The following is a 25,017-nucleotide window of genomic DNA, read 5'->3' on the forward strand; positions in this document are numbered from 1 at the left end:
ATTATGGTCATTAAGTGGAGCATGGGATGCCTCAGGCTGGTGGAGCAATTTATTAATTGGACTTATATGCCGCTCCTCTCCATGGACTCAATTAAAATGAACAGAGCAGAGTGAAAAAGTGTCCTTCCTAAAGAGGAAAATATTTGTAGCTCAGGGTATAAAATTAGAGTTCCTTGGTGTTCTCCGAGCATGGTTGTTTTCCTGCAGATGTTTCGTTACCCAAACTAGGTAACAGCAGCATTTTATGCTGCCCAGAGTCACTTTATAGGAGAGACAAGCCACATCATAAATAAAAAAATAAAATTACTCCAAGAAAACAACGTTATAGTGGAGCTGTTGTAATATTTCCCTTCTTTGCAACAATAACAATGTAATTATTGCTAGGCATGAATTATATGCCCTGGACTCTATTTTGGGGAGGGGGCGAGTGCTACCCCTTTGCCCAGTCTAGTGCCCTATGCATATGCTGAGCAATTGATCCTTGCTTCTGAAAGTGAGGAATTGAAGCAGAAGCTGTTCACCAATTTCCTTTAGTTTTACCTTTGGTTGTATGAACCTAAGAGCTAGTTTCGTTTACTGTGGTGGTTAAGGCACCGGGCTGCAAATAGACTCTTAAGTTCTAGTCCAGGTTATCCAGGCAGTCACAAGGAGTCAACAGTGACAGGCAGGCAGAGATTGGTTGTGTGATTAGTTCGTAGGCCCCAAACAGATCTATCTAGCCACAAGATACTGAAAGGAAACCCCCCTTGCCTTAAAGCAATGACTGATTATTTTGGAGAACCCAAGTATAAGTGATCCTCAACTTACAATAGTTCATCTAGTGACCAAAGTTACAATGGCACTGAAAAAAGGGACTTGTGACCATTTTTCACACACTGCAACATCCCCATGATCATGTGATCAAAATTCAGATACTATTTGCCAACTGGTTCCTACTTACGACCATAGCTGTGTCCTAAGATGATGTGATCGCCTTTTGCACGCTTCTGACAAGCAAAATGAACCGGGAAGCCAGATTCACTTAACCATCATGCTATGCAAACTATATCAACTGCAATGGTTCACTTCACAACTCTGGCAAGAAAGGTCTTAAAATGGAGCGAAACTTAGTTCACAAATGTCTGCTGCTTGGGCTGTGTGTGTGTGTGTGTTGGACTACATTTACAGGAACTAGGCATGGTTAAAAAGAGAAGTACAGTACTGGGAAAGACATAATAGCAGTGTTCCAATATTTGAGGGCTGGCACAGAGAGGAAGGGGTGAAGTTATTTTCCAAGCACTCTAAGGCCAGACAAGGAATAATAGATGGAAACCGACCAAGGAGAGACTCAGCCTAAAAATAAGAAATTTTCTGACAGAACAATCCTTAGATGACCTATAAGATCCCTTCCAACTCTGTTATTCTATTAAGCCAGAAAGCAACAAATTGCTGGGCTCGAGTTCTCCAGGGAGTTCCTGGCTTGTTTTCCAATCATTTCTGCCTAGACCAGGGGTCACCAACCTTAGTAACTTTAAGCCTGGTGGACTTCAACTGCCAGAATTCCCCAGCCAGCTTTGCTGGGGATTTAGGACTGTTTTTCACATTTAGGAGAAATTTAGGACCATTTTTCACAGTTACAACTGTTGCAGCATCCCCATGGTCATGCGGTCACAATTCAGACACAATGGCAACTGATATTTATGACTGTCGCAGTATCCTGGAGTCATGCAATCCAGTTTTGTAACCTCCTGACAAGCAAAGTCAATAGGGAAGCCAGACTCACTTAAAAACCGTGTGACTCACTTAACAGCCGCTTCACTTAACAACTTTGGCAATAAAGGTTGTCAAATGAGGCAGAAATCACTTAACCAACGTCTCACTTAGCAACAGAAATTTTGGGCTCAATTCTTGCCCTTAGGTCGGGGGCTGCCTGTACTATATAGACAGACCTGGGCAAAGGGCGGCCCGCCGGCCACATCTGGCTCGCCCGCTGTCTGTGACCAGCCCACCCACTGTCTGTGACTGGTTCGTGGAGGTTGGGGTCTGCTCCAGTGCAAGGATGAAAGAGCTCACTGTGTCTACCGGAACTCCTCCGGTTCCTGCTTTTCTGATGAATCATGAGGAAAGCAGGAACCGGAGGAATCCCGGCAGACGTGGTGAGCTTTCATCCTCGCACTGGAGCAGACCCTGACCTCCTACTGAGAGCAGCCGAGCACAGAAACCATGCAAACACTCCAACACAGTGACTGTGGTGCACCGTGTTGCTGTAAAGCAAACAATTAGGGGCCTATAGAGTGGGTCTGGGTGTTCAGGTCATGCCAGGGTCTTTACAGTATTGGGTAGAACTGAGTTAATTATATTAGTCTGGCCCTCTAAAACCATCCCAATTTCTCATGCGGCCCTATGGCAAAATTAATTGCCCATTCCTGTATATAGAGATGCTCAGAGAGGGGCGGCATACAAATCTAATAAATTATTATTATTATTATAGACGTGAATATTCTCCAAAAACTTTGCTGGCTGGGGAATTCTGGGAGTTGAAGTCCGCCAGGCTTAAAGTTGCCCAGGTTGGAGACCCTTGGCCTAGGCCGTATCAGGGAAAGAGCCCAGAATCCATCCATCCCTGAGGAAAGCTGCGGGTTTCTCTCCTCTGGGCTTCTTGTCCGTCTCCGAAGGAAAAGGCGGGGCGGCCTGTCAGAGCTCCCCCCCTTTTTTTTGCAGCCGGTCCCTCCCACTCCCGCTCAGGAGCGTCCTGGTCGCCCGAGCAACGGCGGCGCCGACCAAAACACTCGTGGAGAAGGCAGAGCCGGCGGACATGGGGGGCAAAGAGGAGGAACAGGACCCGGACCAGGAGGGCTCCCCGGAAGCCAATCCCCGCGCTCGGCTGCTTGGGGAGCGGGTGGCGCGCAGTTTGCGAGTAGAGCCGGAGCGCTGGGCGCGCTGCCTGGAATCTCCCGAAGCGCGGCTGCTGCTGCGCGCGTTCCTGGAGACCGAGCCGGCCGGGCGGCTTCTTTTTGTCACTCAAGGGACGGCGGGGCAGCTGGCGCTGGCCGACGAGCTGGTTTTGACGCCCACCGCCGCCCGCTCTTCCAAAGGGGTCTTCCTGCTGCGCCTCGCCTCCGGACCCCTGCGCTCGCCTCCCGACCCCCGGCAGCTGCTTTATGGAGACCTGTCGGCAGCCGCCCTTGACCAGCTGGCCACGCTGGTGGAAAAGGTAGGCAGCGGGGCAGGCTGACTTCGGGGGCTTCTGGCTTTGGAATACTTTTAGCTCTCGGGATACGGTCTGCGAAAGTTCGAGCGGCCGCTAGATGGCGCTCATAAAGAAAAAACGCGTAAAGCTTCTCAAACACAGGTAGCCCTCGACTGTTCATTTAGTGACCGTTCAAAGTGACCGCGGCCCTGGGCAAAGGGAGGAAGGGCCGGTTTAGAATAGAACAGAACAGAATAAAATAGCATAGCACAGCATAGTACAGCACAGCACAGAACAGCACAGAACAGCACAGAACAGAATAGAAATAGAATAGAAATAGAATAGAAATAGAATAGAAATAGAATAGAAATAGAATAGAATAGAATAGAATAGAATAGAATTCTTTATGGGACACACAAGGAATTTGTCTTTGGTGCATATGCTCTCAGTGTACATAAAAGAAAATATACATTTGGCAAGAATCATAAGGTGCAACACTTAATGATTGGCATAGGGTACAAATAAGCAATCAGGAAACAATTAATATAAATCATAAGGATATAAGCAACAAGTTACAGTCATGCAGTCATAAGTGAGAGGAGATGGGTGATAGGAATGATGAAAACTAATAGTAATAGTAGTGCAGACTTATTAAACAATGGTGAGGGAATTATTTGTTTAGCAGAGTGATGGCATTCGGGAAAAAACTGTTCTTATGTCTAGTTGTCTTGGTGTGCAGTGCTCTATAGTGTTGTTTTGAGGGTAGGAGTTGAAACAACTTATGTCCAGGATGTGATGGGTCAGTAAATATTTTCACAGCCCTCTTTTTGATTCATGCAATATACAAGTCCTCAATGGAAGGCAGGTTGGCAGTAATAATTTTTTTGTTTTTTCTGCAGTACTTTTCTAAATTGATGCTAATAATACATTTTATTAACTACACATGGTAACTGGCCACAGGGTTTTTTTTTAGAAAGAGAGAAAGAAGGGGGAAGGGGACAGGAATTTGGTGGTGGTGGTGTTTTCTGCGAATAATTGCTGATGAACAAGAATACACAACTTTAGATCACAAAACAAAAAAGGAAGAGTGGGGCCAGGTATAGATGCATTTCCTGGAACTGCTTGTTAAGACAGAAGAATATAATTTTTGTGTGTGTCTGTTAAGAGCTGAATTCCTACAGGTATATCCTGCTGGAAAGCATGTGACATGTCAACAGTGGTGAAACAATCCATTTCCAGCTGCCAGAAAAGAGACAGATTATTTTTCATAGAAGATTGGCTTGCTTGCCAAGGGCTTTTGAAATTAGGCTGCTTACTCAAATCAACAGGTGCCTATTGCTGAATCGGCTGATGCAAAAGAACTCTGTCTTGGCCTACCAAGAATGCTAGTCAAAATCAGTAGATAATAGTAGATACCGGTAGCTAGGGACATCCAGTATATGTGTGTCAAAAAAAGCTAAGATGATGATCCCAATAGTATAATTGAAGCATTGACCTTTAAAAAAACCCACATCTATCAATGCATGTATAAAAGGGACAGGACTTCAACTGCATGATCATAGCAGCAACTTGTCTTTTTCTCTTTTTTACACCCCTCTCCAAATTTGGACATTTGGGAACAACAACAACAACTACTACTACTACTACTACTTCTCCTTCTCCTTCTCCTTCTCCTTCTCCTTCTTCTTCTTCTCCTTCTCCTTCTTCTTCCTCTCCTCCTCCTCCTTCTTCTTCCTCTCCTCCTCCTCCTCTTTTTCCTTCTTCTTCTTCTCCTCCTTCTCCTCCTCCTCCTCCTCCTCCTTCTCCTCCTCCTTCTCCTCCTCCTCCTTCTCCTCCTCCTCCTCCTTCTTCTTCTTCCTCTCCTCCTCCTCCTTCTTCTTCTTCCTCTCCTCCTCCTCCTCCTCTTTTTCCTTCTTCTTCTTCTCCTCCTCCTCCTTCCTCTCCTCCTCTTCCTCTTTCTTCTTCTTCTTCTTCTCCTCCTCCTCCTTCTTCTTCTTCCTCTCCTCCTCCTCCTCTTTTTCCTTCTTCTCCTCCTCCTCCTCCTTCTTCCTCTCCTCCTCTTCCTCTTCCTCTTTCTTCTTCTTCTTCTTCTTCTCCTCCTCCTCCTCCTCCTCCTCCTCCTCCTCCTCCTCCTTCTTCTTCTTCCTCTCCTCCTCCTCCTCTTTTTCCTTCTTCTTCTTCTTCTTCTTCTTCTTCTTCTTCTTCTTCTTCTTCTTCTTCTTCTTCTTCTTTTCCCCCTGCCCTCCCCCTCCTCCCCCTCCTCCTTTATATCCGAGCCAATTCATGCTGATTCTTTGTGAAAGAAAGACGTTGATTGATGGGCATCTCTGTGATGGATGCAATGTGTACTTTCCTTCAAGTGAATGATTACACTCTTTATTAATGCAAGGTGACAATGTGTTTCACGCTTTCCCCATTTCATTTTCTAGTGACAAATTAACTTTATTAGGCCTCCTATAATAGCTGCTCTATATCTAATATGATAAAAGTAAACGTTACAGTGTTGTGAGCCTTTTCAGGCATCACAATTTTGTTTGGGATACATCAAATGATTGAGAACCAAGAATATGCATTCAGACGATATGGTTATTTATCAGTTATCTTCCTTAATGAAATGCATATGTGAAATGCATATGTGAGGAATTTATTGAAAGTTCTTTTACTAGTAATTGATAGCATCTCAGATGGTTTACAGAGACTGGTCAGAGAAGCAGAGGACAAGAACGTTAAGAGCTCACTGATCACTGTTTAGTTTTAGTTGTTTTAGTTTTCTTGTCTTGCTAGGGGATCATTCTTAAGTCTTGGAATTTGCACTTTGTAGCCTGCAATTCTTTAGATTTGGAATGAGAAAAAGGGTCTGGAATATACATGGCTCACATATAGACAGAAATGCCGGACCAAATCAATCACTTATTTTCAAAGGATTGCACTAGAGCTGCAGTGAGGAGCTTTGTGATTCTGGGAGGAAACCAGTGGTGCAATCTAAAAAATATCCCTATCAGTTCTGTGGGCATGGCATGGTGGTCATGTGACTAGGTGGGTGCAGTTTGGTGGTCATGGTCATGTGATGAGGTGAGCTCAAAAACTAACTTTCACACAAACAAAAGCCACACAACTGACTCACACATAATGCAGAAGCAGCTGGACTTCAGACAAAATGGGCCCTGCAACAACAAGCAGGAGCTCAAAAACCAATATCAGACTTTGTACAAAAATAACACAAAAGCCACACAACTGACTTACACACAATGCAAAAGCACACAAAATGGCCTGTGCAACAACAAGTAGGAACCTCACAGAGCCATAAAGAGCTCAAAAACCAACTTTCAAACTTTACACAAAAATAACATAAAAGCTATACTACTGACTCCTACACAACTGACTCACACACAATGCGGAAGCAGCTGGACTTCACACAAAATGGCCCACACAAAAGTTCTTTTAAAAAAGTAAAAAAAGTTCATAAGTTGTGACAATCAGCTGAGCTACAGGGGTGGACAAAAAAAATGAAAACACTTGACCTTTTGGCATCATAATGTTTGAACATGTTCAAATCAATCAAAACTTGACATATTTTAATGTTTTTTGTGTTTTTTTAAAATTCTGTTATTTGATATGTTTTTTTAAACTACGGGTTTTTTTACAGAAACTTAGGGAAATTGGTTATAACCTTCTAGAAATGGCAGACCTCTCAGACTTTCAAAGAGGCCAAATTGTTGGTGCTTGAATGGCAGGCGCTAGTGTAACAGAAAGTGCCCAAATGTTTGGCGTTTCAAGAGGTAATATCTCAAAAGTAATGACTGCTTTTGGAAGAGAAGAGAAAACGTCCTCAGCCAAGCATAGGTCTGGTCGAAAGTCGAAGTTGTCTGAGAGAGACTGTCAGACTCTAAAGCGAATTGTTAGAGCAAGACCACAGCTCCTAAAATCACTGCAGAGCTCAATAGACCCGTACAGAACCCAGTTTCCAGAAAAACTGTTCGAAGGGAGCTTCACAAATCTGGATTCCACAGAAGAGCTGCAATTAGAAAACCTCTGCTCTTAAAGACAAATGTTTCAAAGCGTTTAGAGTGGTGTAGAAACCACCAGATATGGTCCCTTGAGCAGTGGCAAAATGTGATTTTCTCTGACGACCTCCGGCTGTGCAAAAAGAATCATTTCATCCAGACTGCCTTCTCCCAACCGTCAAACATGGCAGTGATGATCTGGGGTGCTATTTCTTGGAAATCTGCCAGGCCAATGATTTCCCTTCATGGAAGAATTAACAGCCATCACTATTTAGGAATTTGGGCCGACCAAATTCATCCTATGGTTCAAGAACTGTTCCCGGAGGGGAATGCCATCTTTCAAGATGATAATGCACCAATCCATAGAGCAAGAATTGTTAAAGAATGGGACGAGGAACATTCTAATGAAGTTCAGCATCTCATCTGGCCACCACCATCACCAGACCTCAATATTATTGAGCATTTATGGTCGATTTTAGAGATTCAAGTAAGAAGTCGATTTCCACCACCATTGTCTCTAAAAGAACTGGAGGGTGCTTTAACTGAAGAATGGGCTAAAATTCCTTTGGAAACAATTCACAATTTGTATGAATCAATACCTCCTAGAATTAAGGGTGTATTTGCCGCAACAGGTGGACCAACTCCATATTAAAAGATATTTTGATGATTTTTCAAGATGTTTCCATTTCTTTGTCCACCCCCTGTATGTGATCATGAAAAAGTTTAAAAAAAACTTTTTAAAAGCATTTTTGCTGCCACTTCGGAACCGGAAGTATTTGTTACTTACGATTTGGGCAAACCAGCCCAAATCGGTATCATTTCACCCCTAGAAGAAGCACAGCTGCTTTAAATAATTGCTGACCAACTGCTACTAAATTATCCCACTCATTCCAAAGTATGTCATCATGACCCCACAGTTCTGCTTAGTCTGATAGTTTATCATTTCATTACTGTAGAGTAGATCAGGGGTCTCCAACATTGGCTTAAAGTTGCCAAGGTTGGAGACCCCTGGAGTAGACATCTATGCATTTATCATTGCGGAATAACAATGATATGTACAGTAATACCTCGTCTTACAAACCTAATTGGTTCCGGAAGGAGGTTCGTAAGGTGAAAAGTTCGTAACACGAAACAATGTTTCCCATAGGAAACAATGTAAAAGCGATTAATGCATGCAAGGAGGAAAAAAATCACAAAATGGCGCTCCACTGGGTGCCGCCGCCCGGCTGTCACCTTTTAAAACAGCCAGGGGGCTTCTCGGCATTTACCCAAACCTGAACCCGAACTTTTGCCGAACTTTTCGGGTTTGGGTTTGGGAGGCCGCCGAGAAGCGCCGCTGCCCATCTGTCACCTTCTGAAACAGCCGGGGGGCTTCTCGGCATTCTCCTGAATACCGAACCCGGAAGTTCGGCAAAAGTTCGGGTTCGGGTTCTGGAGGCTGCTGAGAAGCGCCCGGCTGTTTCAGGAGGTTACAGCTGGGTGCCGCCGCCTGGCAGAGCACCGTTTTTGTGATCGGCGGTGGCGTTTTCGGCCGATCTGGAGGCTGAAATGGAGGTGGGGAATTCCAATAGGGAAGTCCATGGGCGGAGCTTTGACGTCACGAAGACGTCCTTCCTGGTTGGCCGAAACGTGCCCAGGTTCGTATCTCGAAATGTTCGTATCACGGGGGGTTCGTATCACAAGGTACCACTGTATTTCTGAGTAGACGTCACCATGGAAGTCATTTAAATTTCCCTGCTTTCCTACTTATTATTACTCTGTTTACCTCATATGTCTCTATGTTATCTTTACAACATACTTTCTTTCCTCTGCTTTATGTTTACACTTCACTGGTTCTTCTGTATGAATGGAGGAGATATTGGAATTGCATATTTGCATATATTCATGTGAATAGAGCAACATTAATGGCCTAATATTAATTTTGGAAGCAGGTGGATTTTCAGATTTAGTATTTAATATCTGTCAATAGGTAATGATGATAATCTTCCAGTTTCAAAGAACCGAATCTTCCCTCATTGATTGCTATTTGCATTTTCTGTAAAGATATTCTCAGAATCGAAAAACCTGACAGAAATTTTCTAAATAAAGAATTTATTTCCTGAAAGTATTTTCCAGGTATACACTATATAAATTGTATATAAATTGGTATTTCTTTCAAAATATAAATTCGTCTGGGAATATATTCATTTTAAGATCATTTTAAAGTCAAAGAGTGAGTTTTAATAATTCCCATCCATCGATATATGGAAAAACCTTTTCAATTGTTGCATATTACTATTAAGTGCATTATATCATTTAGTATATACTATACAGTGTTCCCTCGATTTTCGTGGGTTCGAACTTCACGAAAAGTCTATACCACGGGTTTTCAAAAATATTAATTAAAAAAATACTTCGAGGGTTTCCCCCCCTATACCACAGGTTTTCCCGCCCGATTACATCATATGTCATCGCCAAACTTTTGTCCACTTTTAATATTTTTTTTTAATAAACTTTAATAAATTAACATGGTGAGTAGTAATCTAGATGGTTGCTAAGGGAATGGGAGATTGTAATTTAGGGGTTTAAAGTGTTAAGGGAAGGCTTGTGATACTGTTCATAGCCAAAAATAGTGTATTTACTTCCGCATCTCTACTTTGTGGAAATTCAACTTTCGCGGGCGGTCTCGAAATGCATCCCCCGCGAAAATTGAGGGAACACTGTATACTCCTAAATATTTAACGGAGTAGGTATGACTATAGAACTGATATTCCTTAAATTGATGTGTTACCAAATCTTGACGTATATACATCAGTTTTGTACCCGTTAATATAGTATGCTGCTACTTTACTACGGGCATTGATGTTTTCAATTAAGACTGGAAGAGTAGTGTGATATTTAGAAATACACAGAAGAACATTGTCTGTAAATAAAGCCAATGTATATCCAACTGTGTTATGTATTCTGTGGGTCTCTTATGTTGTCTAATAGCACAAGCCAAATGTCCCACCACACAGGTATTAAAAGGCAAGGGTGAAAGTGAACATTTTTGTTTAGTTGCTCTGAATAATTCAAAACCTGGAGAAAAAAATGCCATTAACTTTTCTTTTAGATGTGACTCATATAATATCTTAATCCATTTGATTAATTCTTAAGGAAATCCAAATTTAAATACTGCAAACATGTATGTTTCTCTATTTTATCAAAGGTCTTTTCAGTTTATAAAAATAAGATTATTCAATTCTATGACATCTACATCCAATCTGTTGTTATCTTCTGGTCGCCTAGTTTTTATTAACCCTGCTTGATTTCATTTTAATAACAAAGTTTGCTAACTCTGCTTAATTGCTAACATTTTTAATAACACACGCTATTGCTTGCTGTAATATATTTGCTAACATTGTTGTTAAAACATTTCTATAAACATTAATCTATGAGATTAGATGATAATTAGTGCACTGGATGTGATCTTTACCTGGTTTTGGTATAACTGTAATATAAACCTGATTAAATACTGATGATAAAATTCATTTATCAAATATCTCTTCATGCACTTGACAAAGTATTAGTACCAAAAGGTCTATAAATATTTTATACCACTCAATAGGGAACCTATCTAATCCTGGTGTTTTACCACTTGCTATTTCAAAACTTATTTCAGTTAATGAAGCAAATAAAAGTTGTTTTTCTGATTTAGCTAAATGTGGTAATTATTTTTTTAAAGTCTTGTATATCTTCATTTGATAAATTTTCTGGATTACTATATAATTCTGAATAAAATGTTAAAAAATGACAATTCATAGCATTCAACTTTTATTCATAGAATCTCGTTCACCTATGGTAATGGAAGCATTGTGCTGTTCATTTTTTTTTAAAAAAACAATTAGCCTAAATCTTACTAGACATTTCACTATTTTCCCAGGATCACTATCATAAAATTCTGTTGGCTGAAATGTAATTGTAGTTAGTTCATATTTCTTTTTCTGTAATTTCTTTATACAAACTATAGATGGGGCTCTAACCATCTGTGTACATAAATATTTCAATTAATTATTCAATTTCTTTCCCTTTTATTTTTAATTATTTTTTATGATGCATAAGCAGTAATTTTACCTTGAAATATAAGCCTTATATCAGGGATGGGCTACTGCCAGGATTTGGGGGGGGGGAGCAGTGGGGAAGTGAAATTGGAGCTCCACCCCAGAGCACCCAATTTGCACTGAAAGATGTTGAAAGAAAATGCAAGGCTTCCAGCATAAGCCATGCCCACAGTGTGGTAGTAAAAATTTTGGTAGCCCTTCACTGCCTTATATGCTTCCCATTAAAAATTTATATTTCTGAATTCATATCAAAATATTTTAAGTTCTTTACCTGCATTTGTTGTACAAATTCTTTATTCAATAAAACATTAAAACTCCAATTTCTTAATACCTTAACCAATTTCTGAAACACCTAATTCAAAGTAATTACATTATGATCAGATATATAACAAAGATCAATATTACACTCTTGAATTTGATAGTATAAGATCTATAATGTTAAAAATGCTCAAGCCTAAAAATGTTCTCACGCACACTTATATAGAATGTGTATTTTCTTTTGGTTGGATACATCAAGTGATAGGGGTTTAGTAAATTCAGTTCTCCTGTATAAATCTTAGTTGTTTTTCTCACTAATGTTTTTTGCCAGTGTAATTCTATCAAAACTCATGATCCAATATTTCACTGATTTTTTTAATTTTTAAAACTTATATACCGCTTCACAGTGCTTTACAACCCTCTTTAAGCCCTCTTTTACAGAGAGTAAGCATATTGCCCCCAACAATCTGGGGCCTCATTTTACCGACCTTGGAAGGATGGAAGACTGAGTCAATCTTGAGCCTACTGAGATTCGATCTGCCAAACTGCTGGCAGCTGGTGATCAGCAGAAGTAGCTTGCAGTACTGCACTCTAACCACTGCACCACTGAGGCTCTTATCCTTTTCTATTATCAATTTATCATAAATACATGTATTCCAATCCTGAAAACATTCATAAAACATAACAGGAAAAATGTAAATTTGGTCCATAAACATTAGACATTTTTCTCAGTATCTGCTGTTTTAGCACATAAAATTAAATAATGTTCATTTATATCAATTTGTACATCAATTGGAAAGCCTTTACAAATTAAAATGGCCGTGCCTTTAGCTTTAGCTGAAGTATCTGTGAGATAAACTGTCCCATATAATCCATCATTACGTATCCTCTTCCATTAAATCAGTTTTCTAAAGATAAGCAAAATCTGTCCTTAATAATTATAAATAAGCTAAATTTATATTTTGTGCTTTTAGTTCATGTAACCCTTTTACATTAAGACTAACTTAGTCCATTTTATATTGGCCCATTTATTAATACCAATTCCAATTGATTTTATGGCAAAAACCATTTGAGAAATAGCTAATAATAATGTTTTCTAGCATTGGTTATAGCTGTAAAGCCTTCATAAAGTTTGAATTTAACATTGAAATATCACTCCATAGGTATATGTGTGGAATCTATATTTAAAAGGAAAAAAAGAAGATAATATTGATAATGATTATGTACATTAAAAATAAATGAACAAGCAAATATTTTTTTTAAAAAAATCCCCTAAAATATAAATAAGTAAAGAATAATAATAATTATTATAATCAAATTGAAGACTTGCCAAAAGGGATGGCTTGGTGATTTCATTTTCCTCTGCCGCCAGGCATGGGGGAATTAAGACTTTTTTCTCCCCCTAGGCCGTTACAACTGTATACATGGTATGTTTGTATGTATGTTTGGTTTTTATATATTAAGGGGTTTTAATTTGCTTTTAGTATTGGATTTTATTGTATATTTTCATGATTGTTGTTAGCCGCCCCGAGTTTTCGGAGAGGGGCGGCATATAAATCCAATAAAACTTGAAACTTGAAACTTTTTTATAATGAAAATTACAAACCAGTTTCAAACATGATTAGTTTAAAGAAATGTACTCTTTGTTGACAGTGGTGTACCCCAAGGCAACGTACTAGGAGCAACGCTCTTTATACTCTATTAACTTTGTGACCACTTACAAGTGACTGCATTCTCTTTGCTGATAATGTAAAAAACTTCACCACCGACAATACTGCTACCCTCCAAAAAGACCTTGACTTTGTGTCAGAATGGTCAAACATCTGACAACTCCAAATTTAAACCAACAAATGCTCTGTCCTACACGTTGTCAAAAATAATTTATACAAGCTGAATAAACAAAACCTAGCAGACAACCCTCATTCTGTCAAAGACCTTGCAATACTCATATCAAATGACCTAAGTGCCAAAGCCCACTGTAGCAAGGTTGTCAAAAAGGCTTCAAGAGCTGTTAATCTAATCTTATGTAGCTTCTTCTCTGGTAATATCACACTACTAACCAGAGCATACAAAAATTTGCCAGAGCAATCCTTGAATACAACTCATCTGTTTGGAACCCACACTGCATATCAGACATAACTACGGTACATTAGAAAGTGTCCAGAGATACTATACGAGAAGAGCCCTTCACTCCTCTATCCGCAACAGTATACTTACGCAACCAGACTTGAAATCCTGTGTTTAAAAAGCTTAGAACTATGTTGCCTTCAGAACGACCTAAGCATAACTCATAAAATTATCTGCTACAGCTTGCTTCCTGTCAACAACTTTTTCAGCTTTAACCACAACAATATACGATCACACAACAGATACAAACTCAAAATAAACCGCTCCAACCTTGACGGTAGAAAATACAACTTTAGTAACAGAGTGATTTATTTATTTATTTATTTATTTATTTATTCATTCATTCATTCATTCATTCATTCATTCATTCATTCATTCATTCATTTATTAGATTTGTATGCCGCCCCTCTCCGCAGACTCGGGGCGGCTCACAACATTAGAAAGTGCCTGGAACTCACTACCTGACTCTGTGGCTTTGTCACCTAACCCCCAAAGTTTAAGTTTTATTGGATTTATAGCCCCCCCCCAACTCCTGACGGACTCTATACAATAAAAAAACCCCCACAATTAAAGTCCCAATAAAACAATCAATAAAAGCAACCATCACTTCTAGGCCGGAATAGCATGCTGTAGCTCAATGGCTTCAGGCCTTCTGTAAAGCCATGTTTTAAGGCTTTCTGGAGGCCAGGAGGGTGGGGGCAATACGCGTCTCTGGGAGTAATTGGTTCCAGAGCGACGGGGCTGCCATGGAGAAGGCTCTCCCCCATGGTCCTGCTAGTAAGCGCTATTTGTCTGACGGGACCCAGAGAAGGCCAACCCTGTGGGCCTTAATTGGCCTCTGAGAAGTAGCTATTTCTTTATGTCTGTTTTGACTGGAAACTCAGGAAGGCTTAGTGAAGAAAGCTCTCAAGTCTATAAAATGGTCATTTGGTTTTTTTGCTAGATGTAAGAAAATCAGGAGACCAGAAGATTTGATACAATATTTTCTGTTGCTTCTCCTATATCAGTTTAATAATGGGGTGTATTTGAATGCTTCCAGGTAATGATGCCTCTCTTGGTGAACCAGAGAAACCATCACAGTTGGCCCAATGTAGTATCCCAAGATATCATTAATCATGTCTGCTCTCTGAAAAGGAATGTTTTTGTGATGGTTGGTCAAATTAGAGGAAAAACGTTGCTATCGCTTCCTATTGAACCTGAGAAAGAGAGATACATTAACTCTGACAATGAGAAAAAGTAAGTTGCAATGCTTTCATTATTGGATTAAGTGGTCATTTTCAAGATACTGAATGAATTGAAAGCTTTTCATGTTTTGCTTTAAGCTATAAATTGTTGAACAAGTAGAAACAGAATCGTAGAAATGTAATCATGTTGTGCAAATAACATGAGCCAACAATAATAAATTTGTTTTGTGACAAATTTCCTATTATTTGATTGAAAGGGAGAATGTATGTTTTTACCTTATATATTTGGTTTCTAAAGAACCACTTTCAAAAGAGAAATAAAGCTGATCTGTCGATGCTTTTGTTTTTTGCAGTGCTGAACTGGTAGATAAATCTATTATCCATGCAATTGAGTCTTCTGTTATTGAATGGACCCACCAGATCCAGAATGTTCTTAAAAGACAGTCTTCGGAACCGCTTTTGCAAGGCAAAGATCCCCATCCAAATGTGGAGTTGGATTTCTGGAAAAATAGGTACTATATAATTGCTAAACTCATTCTATAATGGAATCTAAATTGATTAGGAAGTGATAGGGGTTTGTGGCTGCCAATTGCAGAACCAGGTCATTTGCCCCAGCCCAGTGATGCGAACCTATGACAGGGGTGCCATAGGTGGCACGTGGAGCCATATTTGCTGGCACGCGAGCTGTTACCCTAGCTCAGCTCCAATGTGCATGTGTGTGCTAGTCAGAAGATTTTTGGCTTGCACAGATGTTCTGGGAGGGCGTTTTTGGCTTCCAGAGAGCCTCCAGGGGGATGGGGGAGGGCGTTTTTACCCTCTCCCGGCTGCAGGGAAGCCTGGGGAGGGCGAAATATGAGCCAACTGGGCCCACCAGAAGTTAGGAAACAGGCCGTTTGAATTATGGATGTGGGCACTCGTGCATGCGTGATACCTCTCACCAACGCTTTTTCGGCAGAGGAAAAAAAGGTTCGCCATCACTGCCCTAGACTCTAACTGATCTGGAGGAAAAACCTGAGAAGTATCCATTTATAAAAGAAAAACTTAGTTGTACAGTTTCTTATTTTTTGGCTGACACAAAGAATAAAATTTCTCTGTTAAATTAATTTGTCCTAGATAGATTATAAGCCTCTTTGCTGCAAGAGAGCATGCTCATATCTTCTTCATTATATGTTACAGATATGAGGATTTACAGTGTATTTATAGCCAACTAAAAGCCAGAAGAATTTTGACTATGTTAGAGCTACTAGATAAGGTGCAAAGCACTTACTTCCCAGCATTCAAATCCATCTTCAGTGATGTCGAAGCAGGTAAGGCTCTCTCTGAAATGTTGGATTATTGTGATTAAACAAAGATTATTATTGTAATTCATCAATTAAGATTATTATTGTATTCATCAGTACTCTGCGTAAAAGTCAATCTCTACAAAAGCTGTAAGGTTTACTTTTTTTCTTGTATAAAGCATGAAACAAGAGTCTTGTTTCATGATTTCTAGAGATAGTGATGCATAGCACTAAATCTCAATTAATAAAGATCATGACTTCATGGACAAAGGTACATTTGGACTTTTTTAGAAAGGTCATGTCCTTCACCCCCAAATTATTATATGGGTATATGTTGACAAAACTATTGAGGGCAATCAATCAATTTATTTTACTAGTTGTAACAAAATGGAGAGTATAGCCAATCACAAAACAAATTAGAGATAAATTTGTGTGGCTAAAATATAACTAACTTTTGAAAAAAAAAAAACACAAAATATTGTTGTTTACAGTTAAATGTAATTAATGGAAAATCAGTGTGGGAAAAAACATTTGCTATCATGAGGAACATCATGTCACTTTTATAAGTTTAAAACTGAATTTGAACTAATTCCCAGAATTGAGTAACTTCTTACTTCTGATTCTAAAACTTCTGAAAACACTTAAGTGCAAATTAAGAGTCCTATGGTGTCTCTCTATAATGATTGAGGTACAAAAAAGAATGAAGTATGGTTGATTTTACTCCTGTAATTGTTATTAATTCCATAACACAAGTTTAAATTGGTGGATTTTATCTTATTAAACTGGCTACTAAATCTAGTCCAGTCATTCCTTAGGATGATGGTGATGATGATGATGCATCTGCCTTCATCACAATGCAGGTGGGTTTGAGTCTTTTAGCCCAGGGGTCTCCAACCGCCGGTCCGCGGACCAGGACCGGGCCGTTGGGGTTTTTCAGCCGGTCCGCGGTGCCAGGGCCCCCTCGGCCTTTCCGCGCTGCCCACCGCTCGCCCGATTTGCCCCCTCTGCTCCTCTGCCACCTCCTGCCTTTCACCGCAGCTCCTCCCGCACCCGGAACGCACGCCCTGCCCGCCTCACATTTGCCGAGAGCACTTTCGCCCCGGGCTCTCAGCAAGGGGGTTTGCAGGAGAGGCGGGGCCGGCGGAAGGTGATATTGAATGTCGGGGGCGCACGGGCGGTTCGCGCGCTCCCTATCTCCCTGCTAGCCCACTCGGAATATTCAAAATAAGAAAAACCTTCGCCGGCAAAGGCTTTTCTTATTTTGAATATTCCGAGTGGGCTAGGAAGAGAAGGGGGAGAAAGTAGAAAGGAGGATGGGGACCAAGAAACGAGGAGGAAGAAGAGGCGCGCGATCCTTCCGAAGGGCCGAGGAAAGACCGGAGCGCGCAGCCTAGCGGGGGCTTCTCTCCGCTCCGCCGGCGCCTCCAGACCTCTGAGTTCCTCGGGCTGCTTGCGGACAGGCTGGCCTCCTCGCCAGCCTGTCCGCAAGCAGAAAGAGAGGGAGAAAGAGAGGGAAAGGGGGGAGAGATAGCAAGAGAGGGAGAGAGAGAGAAAGAGAGAGGGAAAGGGGGAGAGAGGGGGGAGAGAAAGAGAGAGGAAGAGAGAGAGAGGAGATAAAGGAAGAGGAGAGAGAGAAAGGAAGAGAAAGAAAGAAAGAGGGATAGAAAGAGAGAGAGAGTGAGAGATGCTCAGTGAGCCTTTCTTTGAAGTTGCCTTTCTTTCTTTCTTTCTTTCTCTTTCTTGCTTTCTTTCTTGCTCTTTTTCTTTCTCTCTCTTCCCTTCACTTCCTCTATTTCTTTTCTTTCTCCTTCCTACCTTCTTCCCTCCCTCCCTCCAGTCCTTCCTCTCTTACTCTCCCCTTTCATACGTTTCCTTGCTTCCTTCCTCTGTTCCTGTCCCTTCCCTCTTTCCTTCTTTCTTTCCTTCCTTCCTTTCCTCCCTCCATTTCTTGCTTTCCTTTTCCTTCCTCCCTTCTTTCCTCCCTCATTCCCGTCTTTCACTCCTTCCTCTCTTACTCTCCCCTTTCACACCTTTCTTTGCTTCTTTGCACCCTTCTTCTTCCTGTACCTTCCCTCTTTCCTTCCTTCCTTCCCACCCTCCGTCCATTCATTCACCCATTCCTCTCTTGATCGCCCCTTTTACGGCGCCACTGACAGCTAGCTCTCCCCACCCCCACCGGGCCATGGAAAACTGGTCTAGCTTAAAGCCGGTCCCTGGTGCAAAAAAGGTTGGGGACCTCTGTTTTAGCCCATATAGTAGAGAGAAGAAACTCAGATTAAATAATCTTACCACAAACATAGTCTTAATTCAAAGACTATTCAGCAGCATTCATTGCAGGAAAATAAATATTATCATTACAAAAGTAATACTTCAATTTAATACCGCCTTCCAGGGGATGTTAAAGAAATGAAAGAAATAACAATTTAAGTAGGCACAACAGGCTATAATTTTTTTTTTTGCTAATGTATGTGTCAGAACATGCTGTCATTTTGGGACACTGAATCCCATAGATTTGTGACCACTTATGAGTTTATTTAGTTCTCTACTAAAAAAATATTATTATGAATTTATTATATCAACAAAAATTTTCACCTTAAACCAGTGTTTTTCCATTATTTTCTGTAAACATTTTGCACTCCCCAACTCTCTGCTGGGATGATTGTTCGCAATATTCAGCATGTTTTCACTGAAAAAAATCAAGCGGCTTATCAGTCTGATTGGGGTGTAATGTGTTTAAGTGATGCCCTAATTTATTTGGCTTCATGCTTTCCACTGCCAACATTTTTAGACACAGTAAACATACTGGTCTTTTCTCGTCTCCCGCCGTAGTCACAGTGGAGCCAAGCGCTACATACACTTCATCATATTTCCTCATGTTTGCTTTCGGGAGACTTACGTTTGTCACATTATCTCCGTCTCTCTCCTCCTTTCTTTTTATCCCTGTTAAATATTTTTCCATGGTGTCTCTTAAGGGGTTGTTATCTGTACTTCATATCTCCTACTTGTGCTGTGTGCTATTGTTTGGTTCAACCCCACCTACTCCCTGCGGCAAAAAAGCACGTTCTCCGTGGTCACATGCCCCCCCCCCCGGCATCGCTCCGCAAGGTACGATTTATTATCTGGATTCGACTTGAATCATTCCAACTCTGAGTCCCTTAGATTACATTTGGGTCAAAACCCCCATCTCATATCCCCACACCCACAAGTGCAGTCATGAAGACCAATCCTATGCAGGATTCCTAATTCCTTCCTGTGTTCATTACTATGGCATCTGCAGAAAGGAATGTGTGGTGGCATCTCTCTCTCTCTCTCACTCCCCCCCTCACCGTTCCTCTATCACTACCAAACTGTGTCAGGCCAACCTTTGACTTTACATAATGACTTTTATTTATTTATTTATTTATTTATTGGATTTGTATGCCGCCCCTCTCTGTAGACTTGGGGTGGCTAACAACAGTAATAAAAACAGCATATAACAATCCAATATTAAAACAGTTAAAAATCCTTATTATAAAACCAAACATACATACAGACATACCATGCATAAAATTGTGAAGGCCTAGGGGGAAAGAGTATCTCAGTTCCCCCATGCCTGGCGGCAGAGGTGGGTTTTAAGAAGCTTACGAAAGGCAAGGAGGGTGGGGGCAATTCTAATCTCTGGGGGGAGTTGATTCCAGAGGGCCGGGGCCGCCACAGAGAAGGCTCTTCCCCTGGGTCCCGCCAAGCGACATTATTTAGTTGACGGGACCCGGAGAAGACCCACTCTGTGGGACCTAAATGGTCGCTGGGATTCGTGCAGCAGAAGGCGGTCCCTGAGATAATCTGGTCCGGTGCCATGAAGGGCTTTATAGGTCATAACCAACACTTTGAATTGTGACTGGAAACTGATCGGCAACCAATGCAGACTGCGGAGTGTTGGTGAAACATGGGCATATTTAGGGAAGCCCATGATTGCTCTCGCAGCTGCATTCTGCACGACTTTGGGACCGACACCATCTTATCTTGATGTTGAGCTTTATTTCACTGAGATCCATACTAATTAATGATATACCTGTATAAAGGTGCACTGATAAAATGGGTAAGAATATTGAGATTAGATTCCAAGCTACTGAAAATGCAGACATTTTCAGTACAGTCAAAGTATGGACAGCAACCTTTTATTAATTGTCTGTGTATCATATATTGATGAAAATGTCATGTACAAGAAGAAAAATTTGCAAAAAAAATCTTATAGCTGGTACAAAAGGAAAACCAATTTTTACTGCATTACTTACTTTATTTTATTTTTATAAAATTTATTTGTTTTTTTTCAAATATAACAAAAAAGACATACACAGAACATATACATACAACATACTTTAAAAAGGCCTGTATTTTATTGACAAATATTATTGCTTGTATATTTGGTGGAGCTCAAGTTATGGCAGGAAGACATGGTGGATATATGTGATATTCAAAGATGGAAATTCTAGAAGTTTTTCTAATATTTATTGTATCATTCTCAGGTAACATCTTGTCAATGTTTAAGTCCAAGTTTACACAATTCATTAAATATCACAGTGAATGCAATAAATTAAGATTATGACCAATTCCAAAAATGAGCAGTTGTTTCAACATGTTTATTGACATAACAATGAACAATTCATTTGTTTGCCTGTTTGTTGTTACATGTGGAGGGTTAATGGCTTTCTAAAGAAAATTGTGTGACTTTAGAGTGGAACTTTAATTAGATCGTCTGAAATTTCGACTAAGCTAATGATCCTGATTGATGTTGAGGATGCTATCTCTAAGTTTACTGAGAAATTGGCTCTATTTGCATAATACAGCTTGCCAAAAGCATTCTACAAATTTTGGAGAAATTTTAAGAATCTTTATATTTTCTGAGAGTTAACATAATGAGTTCATACAGTGATTTAACAAACTGAATACTGATGTGTGGATGATAAATCATTTCAAAGAAATATGTATGATGTAGATACTTTTTGTCAGGATGATATGGTAGATTATACCATGATAATGGATGTAAAATCAATGTTAAACAACACAGAAAATTGCAGAAAGAGAAGATGCCCTCAATTTATTCATAATCGTAGAGCAAATGTTAATCAATACTAATACTATAGCTTCCCCAATTTTCTATCTAGTTGAATTAGAAATTCAATGCGGACAATCATTTTCCCATAAAAGAAACAAATTGTGTGGATATAATAGAAAAACAAGCTCTTTTTCTGACTATATCAATTAAATTATGAAATACAGATAGATAGAAGACACTAAGACAATCTTGCATTATAAATTAAGCAAAACTAAGTAACATATTAATAAAATGAGATAATTTTATGGGTATATTTTTATGAATAATTAATACATTTTATTTGAATGAAAATTGATGTTCCATTTATATTTGAGTTTAAAAGTTAAAAAAAGGATTACCAGTAATAGTATTAAAATCTAAAAAATTAATAGCAATAACAATATACTATATAAGTAAGTAGGCAGTAAAATCATTGCAAATGTAAAAAATATTGAAAAACTGGTCACTGAAAGGTTGATGCTTATTGCTGTGTAACACATCAAAGTATTTAAGTATCTGGGAATTACTTTTTAATCCTCTTTGCCTGGAGGAAATAATTAAAAGCGAAAAATTATTTCATAGATAGTAGAGGCCTACTGCCCTAATTGCTGTTAAAATAAAAATGATTAGCCCTCATTTGTCCTTTGAAACACCTTGGACTATGGAACCAACCTAAATTTTTAAGATTTAGAAATTGGGAGAATACTTTCTGAATGGGCTGAGTAAAATACCATTTATTCATCCTATGTGTGCTTTCTCTCTGGTGAACTTTAATAGTTTGTCATCTAAACTAGTAGAAGGGAGATTTAACAGTATCCTAACACAAGCATAATTAGGCCCATGATAACAGGAGAATAGTAAATCTGCATTTTTTTTATTGCACTGCCCTTTTTATATTGTTTGGCATTATGGCTTAATAACCCTTTTGCTATTGAATTGTTCTGGTCCAATGTAGAGAAAACTCATCTTCCTTTTGCTATGCCTATATGGAACTATCTAATGAAGTAACTAAGTTTTGCATAATTGCCTTTCTAATAGGTAAACAATAGTAATACACTAAATATTGAATAAGTGCATATGTTTATCACATCGATGCCAAGAACACAATTAGTCTATTTATACCAATGTGAACTTTGACTTTTAATTCTTCCTCTTCCTGGTTTATGTTCCCATCATTTGCTCCCTGCTATGTCTATTCTTCCTTAATGGCTATCTTTGACCCTAAATCAGTAAGGCTGATTTAAAACTGTTTTTTTTTAATTGAGGCAGCTGGGATGCTTAAAAGGGAAACTGGTCTCCCACATTAAGCTTAGAAGTATTCAGTAGAATAAAAATAATAATAGGTAGGGTGGAACCAAATGCTTGATTTCATTCTTGTCCATTGATACAATTTGTAAATGACTAATCTGTGGGCAGTTGTTATATATTTATGATAGGTGTAGTGTCCCGGGGTTATGTGATCACTGTTTGCAAACTTCCTAGGAGCAAAGTCAGCAGGGGAGGGGAGAGTCCAGATTCACTTAATAACTATGTTGCTAACTACAGTGATTGACCTAACAGCTGTGGCAAGCCAGGTAATAAAATCGGGAAACTGGACTTAACAACTGTCTTGCTTAGCAACAAAGATTTGCGGCTTAATTGTGGTTGAGGACTACCTGTATATCATTCATGCATTAATTTTTTTTCGTTAAGGAACAGCTGAATCCTACAACATACTTATCTTATCTGCAGGAAATTTGAGTTATATAGTATGTTGTTACTTTTGGGTGATGTATTTTCTTTGCCTTTCTTTTTCTCCGCAATTTTAAGAAGAGATTGCATTAATTTTAATATCCCATGTTATCTGACTGCATGCAACATAAAGCCAAGATAAATTTGTTGGCACTCTAATTCACAATATGAATACTTGGGGATAAATCCCTTTGAATATAAAATGATTTATTTTCAAGGAATGTTATTCTTATATTGTCTTAGAAGAATCACACAAAGATAAGTATTTCTTCTTTTTAAAAACTTCTTTGTTTTCAAAAATCACAGCTTTGATTGAAGCTCGGGATATAAATTTGCACCTAAAACCTCTTCAGCGCCCACTGGAAGAAATAGAAAATGTGGAATTTAATGAGGTGAAACCATTATTAAATTGCATGCTTCATACAGTGTGCTTAATATGGGGCACTTCAAAATATTACTGTTCACCTGCTAGGATAATTGTGCTTCTTCAAGAAATCTGCAATCTTCTTATTCAGCAGGTAAGACCTGAAGCAGTTCTAATCCTGTCTGTTTGTTTGCTTGCTTATCATGTTTGGAAACCATCTCTCTCCTGCACGGGGCAACTCTGGACAGTGTACAAGCAAGGCATAAAAACATAAAAGCTGCATATAAATATTACGTTAGGATGCAAACAAAAGTAGAACAATCAAATTAAAAATTAAAAAGGCAGGGCCAGGCCTTCAAGGTGCTAACTAGCCCTATGACTGAATGTTGTTCTTCACGCCTCAAGCAAAATGACAGAGCCAAGTTTTTAGACATTTTCAAAAGACCAGGAGGTCAGGGTGGTGGGGTACCTCATCTCTGGAAGGAGGACTTCCAGATGGTGGAAACAATGGCAGAGAAAGCTCTCCTCCTGGAGTCACATGGTCCACCACATGTGCCATTGCCATTGCACATGTGGTCCACCACATGTGCCATTGCCATTGCACATGTGGTCCACCACATGTGCCATTGCCTCCACCATCTGGAAGTCCTCCTTCCAGAGATGAGGTATCCCCCCACCCTGACCTCCTTTCCTGCCTGACTGGGTGGGATGGGCTAATATAATAGGGCAAAGATGATTCCACAGGTAATCTGACCTCATACTATGTAGGGTTTTAAAGGTCATAAGCAACACCTTGTGTTGGACCCAAAAGCAAACCAATACCGAATATAGCGCATGTGACAGAGGTGTTACATATGTTGCCCTTGGGACACCCAAGATGGCTTGCACAGTTATGTATGTATGTATGTATGTATGTATGTATGTATGTATGTATGTATTTATTTATTTATTTATTTATTTATTTATTTATTAATAAATAAATAAACAAATCACCTCAGTGGCCAAAACTCTCATCACCAGAACCAAACGCTTAGCTGACCATGAGCACTTAAAAACTGAATTGAACAAACTCAAAGATGTATTAATTTCTAATGGATTCGAAGAGAAAACAATCACAAACCTAATCAAAAAAGAGACACCCCCCAAAAAACAAGATCAAGAACAGGACAATGGTACCACCATCCTCCCTTACATCAAGGGCACCACAGACAAAATTAGTAAAATTCTGCACAAACATAACATCAAAACTTCATTTTGCACCAACCAAAAAATATCTAATATCCTAAGGAGCCCGAAAGATAAAATCCAATTGGAATACCAAGGAATCTATGAAATCCCTTGCAAAACATGTGCAGCCACATACATTGGACAAACCAACCGAAGAGTAAGTGCACGCCTTGCAGAACATGTGAATGCAGTTAAAAAAGAAGAAAAGACTTCCTCCCTTGTCCAGCACATTAAAAAAACAGGGCACGAAATTGACTTTGAAAAAACTAAATTACTTCACAAAACAGAGAATTTATATAGAAGAATTGCTCTAGAAGCCATAGAAATTGAGAGGAGCCCCCTTTGCATAAATAAAAGAGATGACACGTCCCGCCTACCAGAAATTTGGAAACCAGCCTTAAACAAAAAAACACCTCATAAAAATCACCATGTCAATCCTTCTAATAATTATGAATTTGGAATTTTGAAATTTGGAAACCAGCCTTAAACAAAAACACTTCATAAAAATCACCATGTCAAT

The 25,017-nt window shown here is 39.5% G+C and overlaps 1 protein-coding gene across 1 annotated transcript in view; it reads left to right on the plus strand.

The window, feature by feature from the left end:
• The first annotated feature begins 2,743 nt into the window (after positions 1–2,743).
• The window catches only part of DNAH9 (dynein axonemal heavy chain 9), a 285,097-nt gene continuing 262,823 nt past the window's right edge, over positions 2,744–25,017 (plus strand). Inside the window, exons 1-5 of the mRNA XM_070739679.1 lie at positions 2,744–3,193; positions 14,677–14,873; positions 15,175–15,333; positions 15,998–16,128; positions 23,213–23,424. Of these exons, the coding sequence (XP_070595780.1) occupies positions 2,795–3,193; positions 14,677–14,873; positions 15,175–15,333; positions 15,998–16,128; positions 23,213–23,424 (1,098 nt within the window). The 5' untranslated portion in view covers positions 2,744–2,794. The remainder of the gene's footprint in view (positions 3,194–14,676; positions 14,874–15,174; positions 15,334–15,997; positions 16,129–23,212; positions 23,425–25,017) is intronic.

The sequence above is a fragment of the Erythrolamprus reginae genome, chromosome 2, assembly GCF_031021105.1.
Source record: "Erythrolamprus reginae isolate rEryReg1 chromosome 2, rEryReg1.hap1, whole genome shotgun sequence".
In the NCBI taxonomy this organism is placed as follows: domain Eukaryota; kingdom Metazoa; phylum Chordata; class Lepidosauria; order Squamata; family Dipsadidae; genus Erythrolamprus; species Erythrolamprus reginae.